Raw genomic sequence first — 17,997 nt, forward strand, 5'->3', positions numbered from 1 at the left:
TCTGTTATCTCTGGAAATAAACTCTTGGACTTTATTGTGCTTATCCTTTTGACAAATGCATATGTTATTTATTTACATAATATATCAGTGTCAGTTATGAATATGAATCATTCAGTCACTCAACAGACCTCAGAAGACAGACCTAAACTTGACTAAATCTCTTTGCCCAAATAAGGAATTCGGATCCAGTGATCCAGTGGATGTTTTATCTGCACGTTCTTGTGTTAAATGGGACTGGATCTACTGAATCCTGCTGCCACTTTCCAACCCCCAAAATTATTTTGCTAACAAAAAATAACACTGCAGCACACATTAAATGCCAAAGTAGGTCTATATGCAGGCTGCAGACGAGTATGAAACATGTTCCCACCGACCACGTCGGTGCAAGACACGCCCACGCCGCCGAGGTCAAAGTTAGGGCAAAGATGGAAGGGGGCCTGTTATGTTTAGTCCTTACATACCCTTCTCGCTTTGTCTAATAAATGTTAAATAAATAAATATTTTACTAGAATCATTCTAGCTCACTGCTGATCCATAAAATAATAATAATAATAATAATAATAATTATTATTATTATTACTATTATTATTATTACTATTATTTCTGAAGTCTATTGTGCAGGTGGTAGAGGAACTACTTGCTTCATTTATTTGTGCTCCACAGTTTATGTAGTATGTAGAGTATGAATATCTTACACCATTCTGAGTCCAATTAAAGTCTGTTTGTTTTCTGTCCCAGGAACCCCGTTGGTGGACCATGCACAGGAGATCCCAGACAGTACAAGATTTGCAACACCAAGGTCATTGCAGTCTGAAGGTTTTTTCCCACTGTGTGAATCATAGACGTTAAATTCAAACATTTTAGAACAATCGCCGATGTTTGCTCTAGAAGTTGGTTAGTTAGGTGTGTTCAGGGCTTGTAGGGTGTGATCAGGAATTTCACTGACATATTAACCTGCTCAGTTCATATAATTCAGTCACAGCCGGTTATCAGTGTCATTGTAGTAGACGTGTGTCCCGAGGTTAGCCACTGTGTCTCAGACATGTTACGCGGTGTGTGTATGGGTGTGTTTGGACAGCCAGTCACTGTGGCCCATATTGATTAAAGGAAAAACACACAAATGGGTTGCGGCATGTTTAAGCAAGCCAGGCTGACTTGGACGTGTGTGCCTGTGTGGTTTTAGCACGGGCGCTCGTTTGTGTGTTTAGCTCACTGCTCTTTGTGAATGGCTACAAATCCCGGGCTTCTCTCTCCGCTGCACTTCATAGGTATTAACCAGTGTGTGTGTATTTGTGTGTGTGTGTGTGTGTGTGGGTGGGTGTGCGTGCAGGAGTGTGGCCCCGGCTCAGAGGATTTCAGAGAGATGCAGTGTGCTGCTTTTAACGACAGACCACTGGTGGCTGGAAACTCCTACAGATGGACCACCTTCCATGGAGGTTGTTGAGATACCCCACCACCACCACACACACACACACACACACACACACACTCCCCATCCCCCGCCAACTCTTCCAAAATAGACACATGAACAAAAAAGCCTCATATCCCTCTTGGGGAGTTATACATCATTGCCGTTGCGTGAAAAACAAACCAAATCCAAATTTAGTGACTTTCATATTTTTATTTTAATTGAAGGACTATGAAACTTTTCTAAATCCAGTTGATAAAGTCAAAAATATACATTGACCAAGCTTAAAGCAAGGTTGTGTGTCTTAGTTTAGGGAAAGTAAACATTTTGGAGACATTTTGCTTGTCACCACAGTCTCTCTGACTGCCCACTCTCATTATAGAGTTCTTCATTTTTACCACTTGACAGAGGAGACAGACAGATAGTTAACACCACAACAGGTTAACAAATTTCCAAAATCACTTTTGGTCCACAGATGATCTGAAAGTGCATGCTCTGAGTGGGAAAATACCAGCAGAGGATGAGTGTGTGTTTTTTTTCCAGCCTTGCCCCACCTCTCTGTGTATAACTCCACTTACTGTGTCGGTAGCACTCATGCGGTAAAATTTCCATGCTGTCATGCCACTCTTGTCCATTGTGTGGCCTGCTGGCTGTTTAATCCCACCTGTGTTGTGAGTTTGCACCATGACGTCTGCCAGCCCTGTGGCTCGGCTGCCTCTCGCCTCCGCCTCCCCCTCTGACCTCAGCTCCCCCTTTGACCCCTGCCCGTTTCTCCGGCCGTTCCCTTAGCCTTCACTGTTTTCCCATAATAAACTAATGAGCCACTGACTGAAGGCGTTCCCTGCTAGGCTCCAACCCCTGTGAACTGAGCTGCCTGGCCTTGGGTCACAACTTCTACTACAACTTCGGCCGGGTGCTGGATGGCACAGCCTGCGACAAGGAGCCTGGAGTGATGTGTGTCAACGGACGCTGCCTGGTGAGTGACAGCATTTTGTGTGTGTGTGTGTGTGTGTGTGTGTGTGTGGTTTACACTGATGTATTGGGCTGATATATTTGACTTCTCATTAAATATAGGATATTACCAGTCATGTCACCCATTGTTAATATGATTTTATTTATTTTTCCTTAATTTCCATTATTAACTTTTCTATAATATTGTTTTTTTCTTCATTTAAAGCTACTAATTTATGCAATGAGTTTTCCCCTTCCACTGAATAAGTGAAGTGAGTCAACTTAATCTAAAGGACATTACTACTCAAATTCAACCTGGGCCTCATTTTCCCATATTTTCCAACCATAGTGATAAGTTGTGACCAAAGAGGATTTAAATGCTTCACTGTCAAGTGAAGACATTCTGTAGCAAATGAACAACAGACAGAGAGGCAACGAGAAGGAGAAGGAGAAGGAGAAATTTCACAGCGTACAGCAGGAGACTGCTGGTGTCCCAGTGGGTAACATGAGGCTGTGTTGACAGAGGAAGAAGGACTGGGATCCACTCTGATGTGGGAGCTCCAGATGCGTGTGGGAATGATACAGTTAAAACCAGAATATCAAAAATCTAAACCATACTGCCGTGTTGGCAAGTTTTTTTTCTACATCTTTAAAATAAAGTTGTAGAAAAAACCATCAGCAGCCAGCTCAGTGGGAGTTATCATTGAGTAAGAAAGTCTCTTTATGTTCATCACCACAAAAAGCAAATTCCAGTTCCACCAGAAAGCAGAAACTGCTCTTTTTGCTAGGAAAGACTTTACTGTGTATATTTGAGCCTTAAGGATGGGATCAGCTAATCATACAAGCAGCTCTGTGTTAGGTTATGGTTGGCCTGCTATGTTGTTGTCAGTGGTTCTGATTTAACAACATGTTTTTGGTGATCCGGTGGTCATTGTGACACTTGCCACCTATGACTGCACTGTAGACCACAGAGGAGGTTGATTACAGATCATCTGCACTCCAGAGTGAAGGGTTTGATTACACATTGCTCACAACCAGTTACTCTGGTGTGGGAGAGTGAGGCCAAGCTTGAATTTGAGTGGAACTGTCCTTTAAAGAGCTGTAAATGACTTTTATTAGATAGAGTTTTAGTGTCTGGATCCTGTTTCAGACCTGACAAGAATAAAATTCCAAGGGGGGAAACACTAAATACACAAAAATAATACAAGCCAATATAAAACACCTATTTCTGCACTGGTATCTTCAAAAGCTGATTTCAGTTCTCAGTGCTTATCCATGTGCATATGGTTGCTTCACAATTTGAGGTAAGCTTAAAAATGTAGCTGTATGAAAAGTGAACCTGTCAAATAGCAAGAAATGCCATTCTCTCTCTCTCTCTCTTTCTCTCTCTCTGTCCCTCTCTCTCTCTCTCTCTTCTTTCCCACTCTGCTCTGGTATAAGTGATGTTGACCACTCTGACTGGTGCTCTCAGGAGAAGTGAACTCCATGCTGTGCGTTGAGGCCAGAGTGCACTCATCAGTGTGGACTGGAGCCTTCAGTTGGTATTACAGCTCTGCGTTCAGCACATGGGCCGGGGACCAGATGCATAAACAATGCGTGCACACAAAAATGTGCACACACTGGCTTCAGAAACTGGTTAAAAAAAAAAAAAAAAAAGATTGTGCGGTGAGGATGTGTGTCCGGCCACACATACTTTATACCATGTGCACAGTTATTTTACCAGTTTTGTCATAACAGCCAATTTAGTTGTGTACATATGATATCGTGAGTGAGTCCACTGATTGTGAAATCACTCACGATTGATGGTTTAGAAGCACGTGTGATCAAGTAATTAAGCATGAAAACAGGAAATAGGCATATCCATGGTTAGTGGCTGTGTGTAAGAGACGGCAGTGGCTTTGACGTTGTTGGAGGACATTTCCAGTGCCAGAGTAAGAAGAGAGCTGACAGATGAGCTCCCCTGCTCCCCTCCACCTATAGCTCTCACACTGTGTCATATGTTTCCTCATCTCACTAATGTTAGTCACACTTTTTCTTTTTCACCTCCTCCAGGGTCAGGAACACAGACCTGTAACTGAATTAATCACTTCAGCCACTTTTTGCCGCTCTACATACATATTTGATATTGGTGGATATGCCGGTGCCAAGGCCTCCAAACAAATTAGCTCAATCTCGCCAACCATCATCTCAATCTCACACAAATTGCACTGGTCTTGTCGTCCCTTTCATGAAAGACTGCATGAACAACAACAGCTATATGCACAGCAGTTTATTGGATGTGTATCATCCTTCATTTATGTCTAATAAATTAAGGGGTGGGCATTAGGTCTTGTGAACAAGCTCACAGTTTCAAGATTTATAAAACAGAACCGTGTCTAGGTAGGTAGGTATATACTTTATTAATCCCTTATGGGAATGCATGAAGGTGTACATAGGAGGCACAGTTATTTTTACACCAGTGACAAAGGATTAATGGGTCCCTGTATGTTTGCATATGCTTGTACATGTGCATGCATGCTAATGTGTGGCATGTGGTGTAAATAGGTGGATTTATGGGGCGTGAGCTCAGCCATGGACTTGAGCTGGCCGAGGTCAGAGCAGCGCAGGGCCTGAAACAGGAAGCAGATGCAGCTTGCAGCTGGTCTGGAGGGCTGCAGGACCCAAATTGAGAACAGACCACAGCACACATGGTTGGTTTGGATGGAGCCTGTGCATGTGTGTAAATGTATGTGTGAGCGTGGGTGCATGTGCACGAGTTCAGATCCGTAGATGTGTGTGTGTGTGTGTGTAGAGCAGATTTTATTATTAGATTTATTGTTATTTGAGTGTTACTTTTTCAGTGACAGCTAGTTTGAGTTGCCAAGACATTGACTGAAGAGTTGTTTGTCCACTCAGAGCCAAATGAACTCTGCCAGGTCTGGACTGAACATTGGCATAGTGGTGATTTCCTACATGAACAGTGATGATTTGTTTGTGTGCCTTCTGTATTTTTGTGGGACAGTGGTGATCCTGTCAGTGGGGAACTCATACACTCTGCTGCTGTGTCACTGAGGATTCATATTTCTGTTCCTCTGTGCTCAGATGCTTCGAGTGCTTTTGTGTTTTTAAGGGGCTCGAGGGGGTGGGGTGATTATACGTTCCTGGGTTCCTTAGATTGCTGCCCTCTTGCCTGGGCACCTCCCCCTTGATTGATTTTCTCTGCAATGCAGGAGGGGAAAGGCAGGCTCTATAATCTTGGAGCAAGTTACAAGACTCTACACACACCATAAAGTACTCAGCTTACACTCTGTGCCCTTTGTGTTGGTATTTTAATTCTATGTAGATAGCTGTCCTGCCTACCTTGTCTCTGTAGACCTTAAACCGCGGTTTCATGACAAGTAGATGTGCGTGAGAAATAGAAAACAGCAGGCAGAGACAAACAAGAAAAGGAGAGAGAGCGCATGTGTGTCCCCAGAAGTGGATTAAAGTGCCAAAAGGTTCAAGGTGACAGAACTGCAAAGACAAAACCAAGAGGAAGTGAGAGTGGGAGCACTACTTTCAACCCCTTGACAGAGAAATGATTTCCATCACAGACATCCAACCAGATCAGACTGATTCCTAAACAATCGTGTGTGTGTGTGTGTGTGTGTGTGTGTGTGTGTGTGTGGTACAGAAGCCTGGCTGTGACCTGATCCTGGGTTCAAAACAGCAGGAGGATGCCTGCATGGTGTGTGGAGGACGAAACACCACGTGCCTACATCATAAGAGTGTGTACCAGAGCAACAGTCAGGAGGCAGGTAGGACGGTAACACACACACACACACATACACACACACACACACACACACACACACACACACACACACACACACACACCTCATCGTATTATCTCCATCAGGAATCAATTGTCATACCGCAGTTTCAGACCAACACAATATCTGGAAAATTCCTGACAGCCTTTGTATTTTCCTTCCCAAGTGTTGTTAGTCATTCACATTTGCTCAAGAGGTTATTGTGCTCTGATAAAGTGAACATTAACCACAGTAACAGTTTCACCTAACAAGAGGAACTGGCTGGCATCCAGAAGTAAACTCAACTAACAACAGGTCTCCACAATTGCGGTCATTATGTTTTCAGTTTGAGGGCCTGATGTGAAGGGGAGGTGAAGGCAGAGGTACAGAGTGTTCTTCAGGCCAAAGCCAAGGCCACCAAGCAACACAAGAAGTGATTCCTGCAGGGAAGATGGTACTATAAGTTAGGGTTTGTTCAAAACAAGCACATTTTGAGTGGTTCAATCGAATTTGGCAGCATTTAGTCCTCTAGTATGGGCCCATCAGAACAATGCCATTTAGTGCACTGATAACTGCAAAAAATGGAAGTAATGTCTTCCAACAGAATTACAGTGCAGTTCATCAGGAGTGAGAGTGCAATATAAACCAATTACAGGAAGACGGGGGTGCAAGGGTTTATGGCTATAAGGGGATAGATGCTTTCATCTCATAGCCAGTAGAAACCTCCTGCTTGGAAAGCCTACTCACAAAATAAAATTTGTGCTGGCACTCATATTCTGCTTTTTCTTCATGTGTTTTCAATTGGTGTGAACACCACAGAGGGTCAAATATGTCAAAGAGCTCCAAGTAAATCACACTTGGCCAGAGTTGCAGGGAGTGGAATCAATTTGTTTCCATCCCCACCTGTTACCCACCAAATCCCTAACAGGACACCAGGTTTCCAAAACTCACAAGTAGCATCAAAACACTGTGCTCTGAGTAAAGATCATGATTCTCACTTTTTTTTTTTGGCTGGAACAACTCTCTTTCAACTACAGATATCACTATTGCTCTCTCTACTTTCTACTAATTTCTACTACTTTAGGCATTCTGGGAAATGTAGGAAATCACTAACTGAAACAAGCCACATGACTTTTATTTACAAGTATTGTAGTTGACTAGTATGATAAACAAACCAAATAAAAATAAGTTCCATTCACACCACAGAAAAGGGTGTAATTGTACATTTAGTATCCATGTTAGGACCACGCATACTTAAAAAAAAATTGCACATACACAGTATTCACACAAAATCAGCAGGAATGCACTGATGCAGACAGATCAGTGTGTGATTGTGCACACATGTATGTAGAGTTGTCTTTGTCCTCCCTCAGAACAAGGTGCAACATGAACACACACACACACACACACACACACACACACACACACACACACACACGCACGCATACATACACACATACACACACAAACAGAAAGTACCCAACACCTCTGGCGTGCGACTTGGCCCGGAGCTCAGATGTGTAACAGTAGTCTCTTCAGATGACTCTGCGTGTAGGCAGAGCAGAGCTGACAGATGGACTCCTCGCCATAATGGCTCAGATTGAGCAAGGAGAAAACAGGCAGATAATGGTCGCTTTGTTTGGGCGTCTCTACAGCCTTGGGGGGGGGGTTCTCTACTCTTGCAGCTGTATTTCCCAGCAGAGGGAGAAGTGACGAAGGGTGGCAACACGAAGAAGAGCTCCACACAAGGTCAGAGGCTGCGAGCCGAGAGCTCATCGCCGTCTGGCTTTACCTCCAAAGCACATCTATGACTTTGACATTTCTTCAGTAGAAAAGCCTGTGTAGCTGATGCCCTTGCACATGAACCTTGTGCATAGTTTCCTTCAGATAGGGGTAAGCAGGAGCAACCAAAGCTCTCAGCTGTTCAGACATCATGATGAATGGTGTTGGTCCTGGGGTTGCTTTTCACTGCAGGACAGCAGGGGAACCATAGAACTGCCCTGAGCTTTTTGTTTCGGCTCGCCAGTGAAATATCACCGTCTAATGAATGGCTGTGATTGCAGCTCATTCATAAATCTTTCTTCTCATGCTCGTAAACTGTTTGTGTGAATCATTAAACACAGTTATTACTCAAGTCATACATTTTGCATTGTATTTATAACGACTTTTAAAGATTTTTGGCAAGATATTATTAAAAGAACATAATTGGCTGATTACTCATCTATGAGTTACTGATTATGTGATAGTTACTGATTGCTGAAAATTGAAGGATAATGATTAAATCCACCATTCAGTTCATTGTTCAAACAAAAATGCCTGCCTCACTCTCTTTTTTATATGAAGCAGGGCATGGTTGTCCAATGCACCTTCTATTAAAACTTCAAAACATTTACTGAAACTCACAAAAGGTCTTGCATTGATGACTGCACGAGGACTTTTTGTGCTGTACAAAAGGAATTTGAAAAGGCAATCAGTCACTTGTGGCTTTCAATGGTTCTGCTCTGAGTCACTTTTTGGAAAATACCGCTAAATTATCATTCAGTAATACTTTTTTTGTAATTTTGACATTACATTTACAGTCAAATGAATGCTCAAAACACAATGGTTTTCTGGGAGAAAGGTTGAAAGAAAAGCAACTAGATTTAAGAGTATGATGGAACTTACTGAGACTGAATGAGCAGCTTTTTCCATTTTCACCCACAATTTATTTAATGCTCTTCTGTCAACTTTTAACTTCAGCCACTCTCTTTAAAGGTCTTTAAAAGCCTCTCTCTCTAATAAAAACACTCCACTGCTGGTTCCCTCCTGGCCTGGTGCATGTTGGGGGAATGCAAGTACTAGCAGTGTCAGGTTTTTTATACTTTGGCCTGCAGGTGGCACTATAGGGTAGGTCATGTGATCCCTAAAATCAAGAGGGTTCATTTAATGGGGAGCATGAATGGGCTCACCAGATATCATGGCCATAGATGTGACAATATGTTGACTAGGAGTAAAGTGTCAAATGGACAGACATACAGACAGATGAGCCGACCGACACGGCCGTCCTCAGGCCTCAAAAACCTCAAGCAGTACATCACATTCATTGTTCAGTGCTCACACAGTTATGTGATGTCACACTGAAATATTTGCAGAGTAGCAGCAATGGAGTCTGACAGCAGAAAATGTTTCAGCAATGTAAAACATCAGTGGTAAACATCAGGTTTTGGTGTCAGTTCTTCACACTCAATAAGCAAGGGACCATTTTACACCGACGTTCAACAATCATACAGAGAAAAATCCATAATATAAGAGGCAGAGAGACTAATTTATCCATTCACAGCAGCAGAAAATAGACCAGAACGCAATTAAGCAATATAATGACCAAGGCAAGGCCTGTGTGTTATAGTAAATAACATCACGGCTGTAATTTGGTGTCGGCTCATGCTGTAGATCATCACACAGACCTCAAGTGTTCTATTGCTTTTACACAAATTAGGATTTTGTAGCAACAATATTATTTTTATCTCAAATAAAATGCTAAAATTAAGTTGGGTGTACTGCTTTAAATGCTCCACCACAGTATAGCGGTCCAAACTAAAAAATTTACAGTACATGTTACATCTGTTACTATGTCACTTTGTAGCCAGCTGTTAAAAAAGTCACATGCCCATGCTATCTGCCATGTAAGTCTTCATTATTTCTTTAGTTTGTTCAACTCATCCTCTGTGACGCTACGTGACGAGAAGTTTAATCAGTAATCTCATCAACAGTAATGTTTAAAGATCAAGTGATGTGGCTTCCATGATGCTCTCGACCAATCACATCGCTTGAACAGAAACCTCTGTGGTATAATGCAGTCATTATGCATGTCGTGCTTTGAGTAAAGATCATGGTCTTCACTTTCTCTTGGCTGCAACAACTCTCTTTCAACTACAGATATCACTATTGTTCTCTCTACTTTCTACCATTTTCTATTACGTTAGGCATTCTGGGAAATGTAGGAAATCACTAACTGAATCAGAAGTAGATAAGACAGGCTGAGAGAAAGTGGGTACAGCAAAATAGTTACTTACAACACTTCATCACAAAATAACTCTTTGTTACATCTTTTAAAAAAAGTTTACAGAATACATTTTTAAAATACAATAAACCTTTCATGAGAATCCCTACAGCAATTAATCATGTGAAGCAGTCTAAAAAAACAACTGAAATGATTAATGTTGTTCCTTCCTAAATTAGAAGTGAGTTCAAAGAATGAGAAATGCAGCTCTGAATCAGTGTTTCTGTTGGCCAGGCGAGCGCTTTGGATACAACGAAGTGGCCATGATACCAGCTGGAGCCACTCACATCCGAGTCACCGATAACAGCAGGAACTATCTGGGTAAGATTCTGCCAGTCACACACACACACACACACACGCACACACACACACACATAAAGAGAGACACAGTCCACCTGGTCTGCTGTGCTATACATACTGTACCATTTTCAGTCCCTCTGGCAATGAAGGAAATTTGCTTGATTGCCTCCATAGGTGCCATGTAGAACTGGCACTTCTATACAATTCCTGTTGAACTTGCAATTACTTCCTCCTCCCCAGAGACAGGAGGGGTCTCAGCGGTCCCATCTGGGCCCTGGACCTACTTGGTGTTTTCCAGGCAACATAATAACCAAGGGCATCTATTCTCATCCATGTTTATGAGACCAAAATAAAGCAGACCCTGCAATGGCACACACTGCGGTCTTGAAAGGGACACTCATAAAGGCTTTATCTGGCTACTGGGGTTAGACAGGTGAAAGTAATTATTGTACTTTCATGTCATGGAAAATCCCTGTCCCACTCCTATCCTGGTACTGAGCAGAGATGGCTTCCTTATATAGCCAGCGGGCATATTTTTGCTTTTGCTGCCTTTGCCCTTGTCTAAACATGACACACTGATAATGAGATTTAATTGTTGCCATTTGTTCATGAGAAATATGTGACTTATGTTTCCATCATCACTGAGTAACACTGATTAACACTGAGCCTCTCACTGCTTTTTCCTTGCTCCCTGTCAAATCCCTTCTCTCAGCCCTCCAGAACGGTCGCTCCCAGTTTGTGATCAACGGCAACTGGAAGATCAGCGTTCCCGGGGAGTACAACGTAGCCGGAACCAAGCTGCTGTACCGGCGCTCAGCAGACACCTGGGAGAGTTTTGAGGTCCCAGGACCCACCCAGGAGGACCTGCACGTCATGGTGAGAGCCTCCGAGCACACTAGAGGACACTCGGCTGTCTGACCTTAATTTAGCCACCATCTGCTCACAGCATGTCACACATGCAGTAGTAGATGTTCTCCTGACTCAACTCCTCCAGGGTCCTGTTGCACAAATTTATACAAAAATGCCTATGTTTTTTTTTTTTTCAAACATCTGTAACTTTTAAACAGTTTGCCTGATTGTCTTACTTCAAATATCAGAGGAACGACAGTTTGGGCTTGTTAACTGATGGTGGTATCAGTTCGGAACAGGGTGTATAAAAAACCCCAGATACTTCTTACTGGAGTAGCACATCATTGTGTTTAGATGCTATTTTTTTGTGACCAGTCACAGCCGCCAGGCCACACAGCAGCCTGAGAAACTTTTCCAACAGTAAAGTGATAAGGACTGATGTCATGACATCTGGAGACTGTCTTTTAGAAGTTCACTGTGCCCACTGTCAGGTCCTACTCTGTACCATGGTCTGAGAATTTGTTACACTTTGTGGCAACTGAGAAGATAAATACCTGTAAACCATAAGGATAGTAGGACAATGGCCAGAACACACATGGAAAAGTGCCCAAAAAGCTTCGTAAAGCACAGGAAAAACAGCTTTGCTGATATCAAAGCTGTGAAAGATGTTCCCAAATAAAAAAAAATAAAGAAATATGTAAACATTTCTTTTTCCCACCAATAGTCAGTGAAGCTGTAAATCAGTGTGTGTCAAAAACAAATATATACTCTGTTTTCTCTTTTTCTTCTATACTGCAGTGCAGAATATAAAATATTAGCTAAGAGTGTGCTGAAAAAAATAAGGGTGCAACGCTTCAGATGTATGCTCAAAAATGTCTTTATTATGAGGTAAAATGGGAAAAAGTTTTGACAAACCCTCCAGGCCAGTCTCGATGTTTCCACATGGTCTTTGTGCAGGTGCTGGCGACTGACAGAAACCCCGGGATTGAGTATGAGTACTGGCTGCCACCTGACCGCTACGCCCTTTACCATGGTAGGAGGAGTCCACTGCGCCAGCCTCACCACACATCAAGCTACTTCCCCTGGGCTCAACCCACCACTGCAACCACCACCACCACCACCACCCGGCCACCCCCAGTCACCACCCGATCCTACTGGGGTAAGACCTGGCTTTCTCTCATCCTGTGTTTATCCATACCCATGGTTCCATCTCGGCTTTCTCACAAATTATTGAAATTAGCCGGCCATCTTTCTACAGCTCCAAAAAAGTCCATCAAATTTCCTCAAACAGTTCATGAAGCACAAACCAAGTGTTTTGTGATCAAACAATTGAAATGTGGGACCCAAAGCGCAACATTTACAATTTACAATTACAATTTACGTTTGGCAGACACTTTTATCCAAAGTGACGTTCATATGATACTTTTATACACCACAAGCAAAGATCTTTTCAGGAGAGTACAACAACATCATGTCTCATGAAGGTCCAAAGGACATGGTGCTACAAGGCAGTGCAAAGAGCGAATGCATAAAGTGCACAGATCCACGATCCATCAGGTGACAGGGTGTTCCCTAAACAGCTGGGTTTTAAGCCTTCACTTAAAGGTCTGTGGATCGAATGGAATTTGGTAGCTCATTCCACCACCAAGGAACTACAAAAGAGGAGAGTCTCGCTGGTGATTTAGGGCCTTGTTGTGCTGGAGGCACCAGGCGCCGCTCCTTGGTGGAGCAAAGAGGGCGGGAGGGAGCGTAAACCTGAAAGAAGGAGGCCAGGTAGGTGGGAGCAGTTTTGGTTGCTGCTTTGCAGTCAGGTGTCAAGGAGTTGAACATTTACCACACTGTTTATATATTTTCCACACTGATAATGCCTTTTTCTTAAGCACACCAACAGCACAGTATCAACAGCCCCATCTGAGAGTCTTCCATGTGATCAGAGATTTGTCAGTGAGGAAAATATCAGACCTTTGAACGCAAAGTGCAATTGTTTTGCTACTACACTTGAATTTAAATGGTTTGGAAGACAGCTGGAACTGCGTGTTTGGTGATCGCATGAACTTAAATGGAATTTCGACTGACTTGAATGAATAGATAACAGCTCAATTTGCATTTTGGGGATGAACTATTTCTTTTCAGGAAGAACAGTAGATCAAAGTTTAACAACTTGATGCGTGCCTTTTATCAGCTGTACGTGTGTAGACTTTGACTACCCGATCCTTGACATGTACAATAAATGTCTTCCAAAATATTTCAACTCTTCAAGGTTTATCAGAGGAAGTGTCAGTCACCTGTAGAATTCAATCACAAGTTCATAACTAGCATTTTGTGTCATTTGCTATAGCAAAGCAAAGGAATCAGTATTAAAATAAAGACATGCTGATGCAAAGTGTATTTCTAGGCTGACACCAGGCTTCTGCTGCTGAGGAATGCAGTTAATGATAAGATGATAGTGCAAATATATCTCATCCTCCCCTCCTTTGCACTCTTGCTCACATGAACTGGGCACATGGCCTTTGGACATTTTTTGCTGTCCAATACTCCAGCAGATGTAAGTAGCCTTGTTCGTAATGTTTCCCAGCTGGAGGATTACAGACAATCAGAAAATTGACTCTTGTTGTGGCCAGAAACATTGTGGTGATTATTTGTTTGGTAACAAGGTAAATCCCTGATTTTGTTCATGATCTCTCAATGAGGAGCAGAACATGATGATCTAAGGATCCTGCAGAGCAGAGATTGGCCTTCTTGTGACACACAGCGTATGTCCAGGCTGAGAGGGATAATAATGCTGAGATTTTAGACCAAACCTGATTCGGGCCTTAATGCCAGTACGATGCACATGAGCACACTGTGTACATTGCTGTAAATGTTCGCTCCCACTTTCTTATATTTTTTGCCCATTGTGTGTTTAGGCCTATGTATATTTGTACACTCGGTGCATATTAATCACTTTTGTCATACAAGCAATGAAACCATAATACATAATACATCACTGGGTTGATTTTGTTGAACTGGAGAGGTGGAGGGGGTTGGTTGCACAGAAAATCATACTTCCCTCCCACATATCCAACCATTGCACTCCTCATATTGTGTTTAAGAAACACACTGTTTATTTTATTTTATGATATTTTATCCTCCATTTAGCCTGGAAGATCCCACTGAGATGCAAGATGTCTTCTTTGAGCGAGTCCTGGTCAGCCCAGTTAGTTTCACATAAACAAAACAGTTTCACACGACAGAGCACAAAACAAAACATAAAAGCAGCTCAAATGAGGAATGCAGGCCATGCCAGTGATTGTTACATTCTGTTTTATTTATTTCTTGTTTTTATGAGTACAATATTCAGGACAGTTTACAACATTATTGATCTTTTCTTATCACTTCACTCGCTGCTTATGACAAGACTGTATCATCAAGACTAGATTATCCTGCACTCCCGTACCCTGACTGACTGCTCCCACGTGTTGCACAAAGAATAACAGCTGATGCCCTCAGACACATGGTTTTAGGTCCCACAGGTTTAAGAGTAATAGATTCAAGTATTGATCCTGCAGTTTAATACAATGTTAAGCCAGCTGGGCCAGATGGGCTCAACAAAAGCCAGGACCTGTGAGTGATAAAGAGGGTTTTGTGCAGTTCATACAGGTTTGTCTCTGCAAGACAAATGTAGATAAATGGGGAAGTGAGATTACTAGGATTGCATAAAAGGTCCTTTCAGGTTTCTGCATGTCCATCCATTTAGCACACTTAGAGTATGTGTATTTAGTAATTTAGTGCAATTCTGATGCGAAATTGAGCTGCTGCCATTGCAAGTCCATTTTGAAGGAAGTGTGTTATTTAGGCTAATTAGCTCCGCCACAGAGGATAAATCTTTGGCAGGAGGTCATGTGATTGCCCCTGTCTGTCCATCTGTCCATCTGTCAGCAGGATAACACAAAACCCAGTGGGGAAGTTGATTACTGGCCAACTTTCCATGCTGATTGGCCCAAAAGGAGGGTGTCCTGTCATGACAGCATCTCTTGTATGGGGCAGGGCTTTGAAGTCAAAGATTGAAGTCAAACAAAAACATCAACCTCATGGGGCACCACTAAGGCTAAGCTGCAGCAGCATGAGTTCGAATCTGGCCCAGACGCTTTGCTGCATGTCATCACGTCTCTCTGCCTGTCTTTCCTGTCTCTCTCCAGTACGACTGTCTAACACCGCAAACAGAAAAAAAGATCTTTAAAAAAAAAAAAAACCTGAACCTCATTGCAATTTACTTTCAAAAGATCACACATTTTCCTCCATATTAAAGCAATTTGGGTCACATCTGTTTGATCTTGAACATTCCTATAATTAAAGGCTTCATCCAGCATTTCTACTCAAGCCAATACATTGTGGAGCTTGTTTCACACAAATAATATTGATATTTTGCTTCTCTTTTTTTGGTGAACGTTTCAACGCATCACAAAGATAAGGCTGAACTGTATGATTTTTCCCCCACTAGTTTTCCCTGGAGGCTGGCCTGTGAAGCCCCCTCGCCAACCTTCACACCACCACAACCCTTACCAGCCACCTCACCAGCCAGTCCTGCCCCGCCTGGAGAGAGAGGAGAACCACAGAAACCTCCTGCCTCAGCCCTCACCTGGAAGTATGTTCGTCACACCCCCGATGCTCCCATCTAACCATGATCAGACATCATCTGGCCATCAAGGTCTCTATTTAACTTATGACTGTTGCTGTGAGCTTACTTCTGCCCTGTTCCTCCCGTAGGGCATTGTGGGAAATGTCGACGGGTTCGGGGTCGAAGGGAGCGCCAGACCCAGTATTGTCAGAAGGATTTTGGTGAGTGTGAACCTTGTAGTTTTGCTGTTTTGAACCTAATTAAAGTTTTTACAGTGATGCAGATGAAGCACTAAAAATTAAGAATAATACTTTCCTTGTCAGTTTTTCGGGCCAAAGTGGTCGGGAAGCTGTACAGAGGCGAGGAGACGCGCTATGATGTCCAGATCATCCACACCTACCGCAACCGCTTCCGCCTGGAGCACCGGGAGTTCCTGTGGGTCCCTAATGTGTGTGACTGCCCCCATCTGGAAGATGGGCGCCAGTATGTGCTGATGGTGCGTCGTCACATTAATTATGAGCACACCTTAAACCGCATACTGCTGGAGGAGGGAAGCTACGTGGTGCCATACAAACCGAGAGAGGACGCTCTGCTGCGGCCGCTGGAGGAGCTCTGCAGCAACAGGGGACCCAAACAGCCGGCAGAACTGAGGGGATACGTGTGAAGACGAGCAGGACACCTTCATCACAACAGGCTGCTGCGTGCGTGTGTGTGTGCGTCTGTGTGAGTGTATCACAGAGATGAAACTCATACTGACACTTTGCTCTCTTATGGACTTTGTTTGTGTCTGGACCTACAAAAGATCCTCAGACTCTGCGAGTGACGAGTGTTGCTCCAAATGACTGAGCAACACGATCAATTCCAAAGCAGCGTCACTGCAGAAAAGTGACAGTTGTGATGTCGGAGGGGCTGTGTTCAATTTCATTTGAATTTCATCCATTTGAGTACTTGCTATGTTAAGAAACCAAAAAGACTCCAACTTTATTTAAAAGCTTACCAGCTTACCATATAGCACTTTAGGTGGACGTGTATGCCCACCTTTAAACAGATACCAAAGAGAAGAACGTTGACTGAAATGGCCTGTGTGTTATTGCTGTTTTTCCACAATTATCTTTTTGGAGGGTTATTTTTAATTGAAATGTTTATGTGCCTTGTAAAGTTAAAGGAAAAATACACTCCTAAAGAACCCTTAAAAAGCTTTTGATGATTAATGTGGCATTTCATGGTCCATTTTGTGGTTAGGCTGTGCATTATTTCTTATTCCCACAGATAACTGGCCGAGCACAGAAATTTACAGCAGCTACAATGGGCTTTGATAGCAGAAAATATTTCAACAGTCATCAATCATCAAACATCAACATCAGTCGCTGAGAATCAAAGTGGCTACACCAAAAAGAAAAAAAAAAAGTTGTAACAGTTCATGACAACATACCTCCTGGAACGCCACTGAACTTCACAGACGAATGAGATCTGACAGCGGAGGAGGGTGGATTTTTCCTTTAACTTTCACCTTGTTTTCATACTCAAGCTATAGCAACAATGTATTGTGCCGTAATGTATTTATGTATACATATATATCTATATATATAGATATATATACAGTTAAAGGTATAAAAAGCTTAAAACATAACACACTTACATGTGTTCCACTTGTTTAACGTCTTTCCCAGTGTGTACTGTGCATTGCTCACTTGTGCTATTCATTTTTATAGTGTGTGAAATCAGGTCTGCTTTATGGTATTTTACATGAACATACTTTTTTGTAAGAAGAGATTATGAAATTTACAGTATTTTATAATGGTGTGGCACTGATTAGCTACGAATATAAGAAGCAGTTAATTTGACTTGTTTGTACAAAAAAAACCCATTGTAGTGTGCTACGTAGTCAGTTAACTACTGTGCTTTGTGTTTTGTATTTGAAATATGCAATTTGCTCTCACAAACCTCATGTAATTGTGCCAAAAGAATTCCTTTGTATCTTAGGTGGGTGGTAATGACTTCCACCCCTCTGCAGTGTAGGGCTGTAGAGGTTCACAGGCAACATAAGCAATTGAATTTGGAATTAAATATGATTCACCATCTG

The 17,997-nt window shown here is 42.5% G+C and overlaps 1 protein-coding gene across 1 annotated transcript in view; it reads left to right on the forward strand.

The window, feature by feature from the left end:
• The window catches only part of adamtsl5 (ADAMTS like 5), a 32,646-nt gene extending 14,651 nt beyond the window's left edge, over positions 1-17,995 (forward strand). Inside the window, exons 4-13 of the mRNA XM_030077248.1 lie at positions 739-799; positions 1,331-1,436; positions 2,257-2,384; positions 6,012-6,135; positions 10,403-10,489; positions 11,181-11,344; positions 12,275-12,476; positions 15,798-15,941; positions 16,064-16,135; positions 16,238-17,995. Of these exons, the coding sequence (XP_029933108.1) occupies positions 739-799; positions 1,331-1,436; positions 2,257-2,384; positions 6,012-6,135; positions 10,403-10,489; positions 11,181-11,344; positions 12,275-12,476; positions 15,798-15,941; positions 16,064-16,135; positions 16,238-16,578 (1,429 nt within the window). The 3' untranslated portion in view covers positions 16,579-17,995. The remainder of the gene's footprint in view (positions 1-738; positions 800-1,330; positions 1,437-2,256; positions 2,385-6,011; positions 6,136-10,402; positions 10,490-11,180; positions 11,345-12,274; positions 12,477-15,797; positions 15,942-16,063; positions 16,136-16,237) is intronic.
• The last annotated feature ends 2 nt before the right edge of the window (positions 17,996-17,997 follow it).

Source organism: Myripristis murdjan, chromosome 3 (assembly GCF_902150065.1).
Source record: "Myripristis murdjan chromosome 3, fMyrMur1.1, whole genome shotgun sequence".
NCBI lineage: Eukaryota > Metazoa > Chordata > Actinopteri > Holocentriformes > Holocentridae > Myripristis > Myripristis murdjan.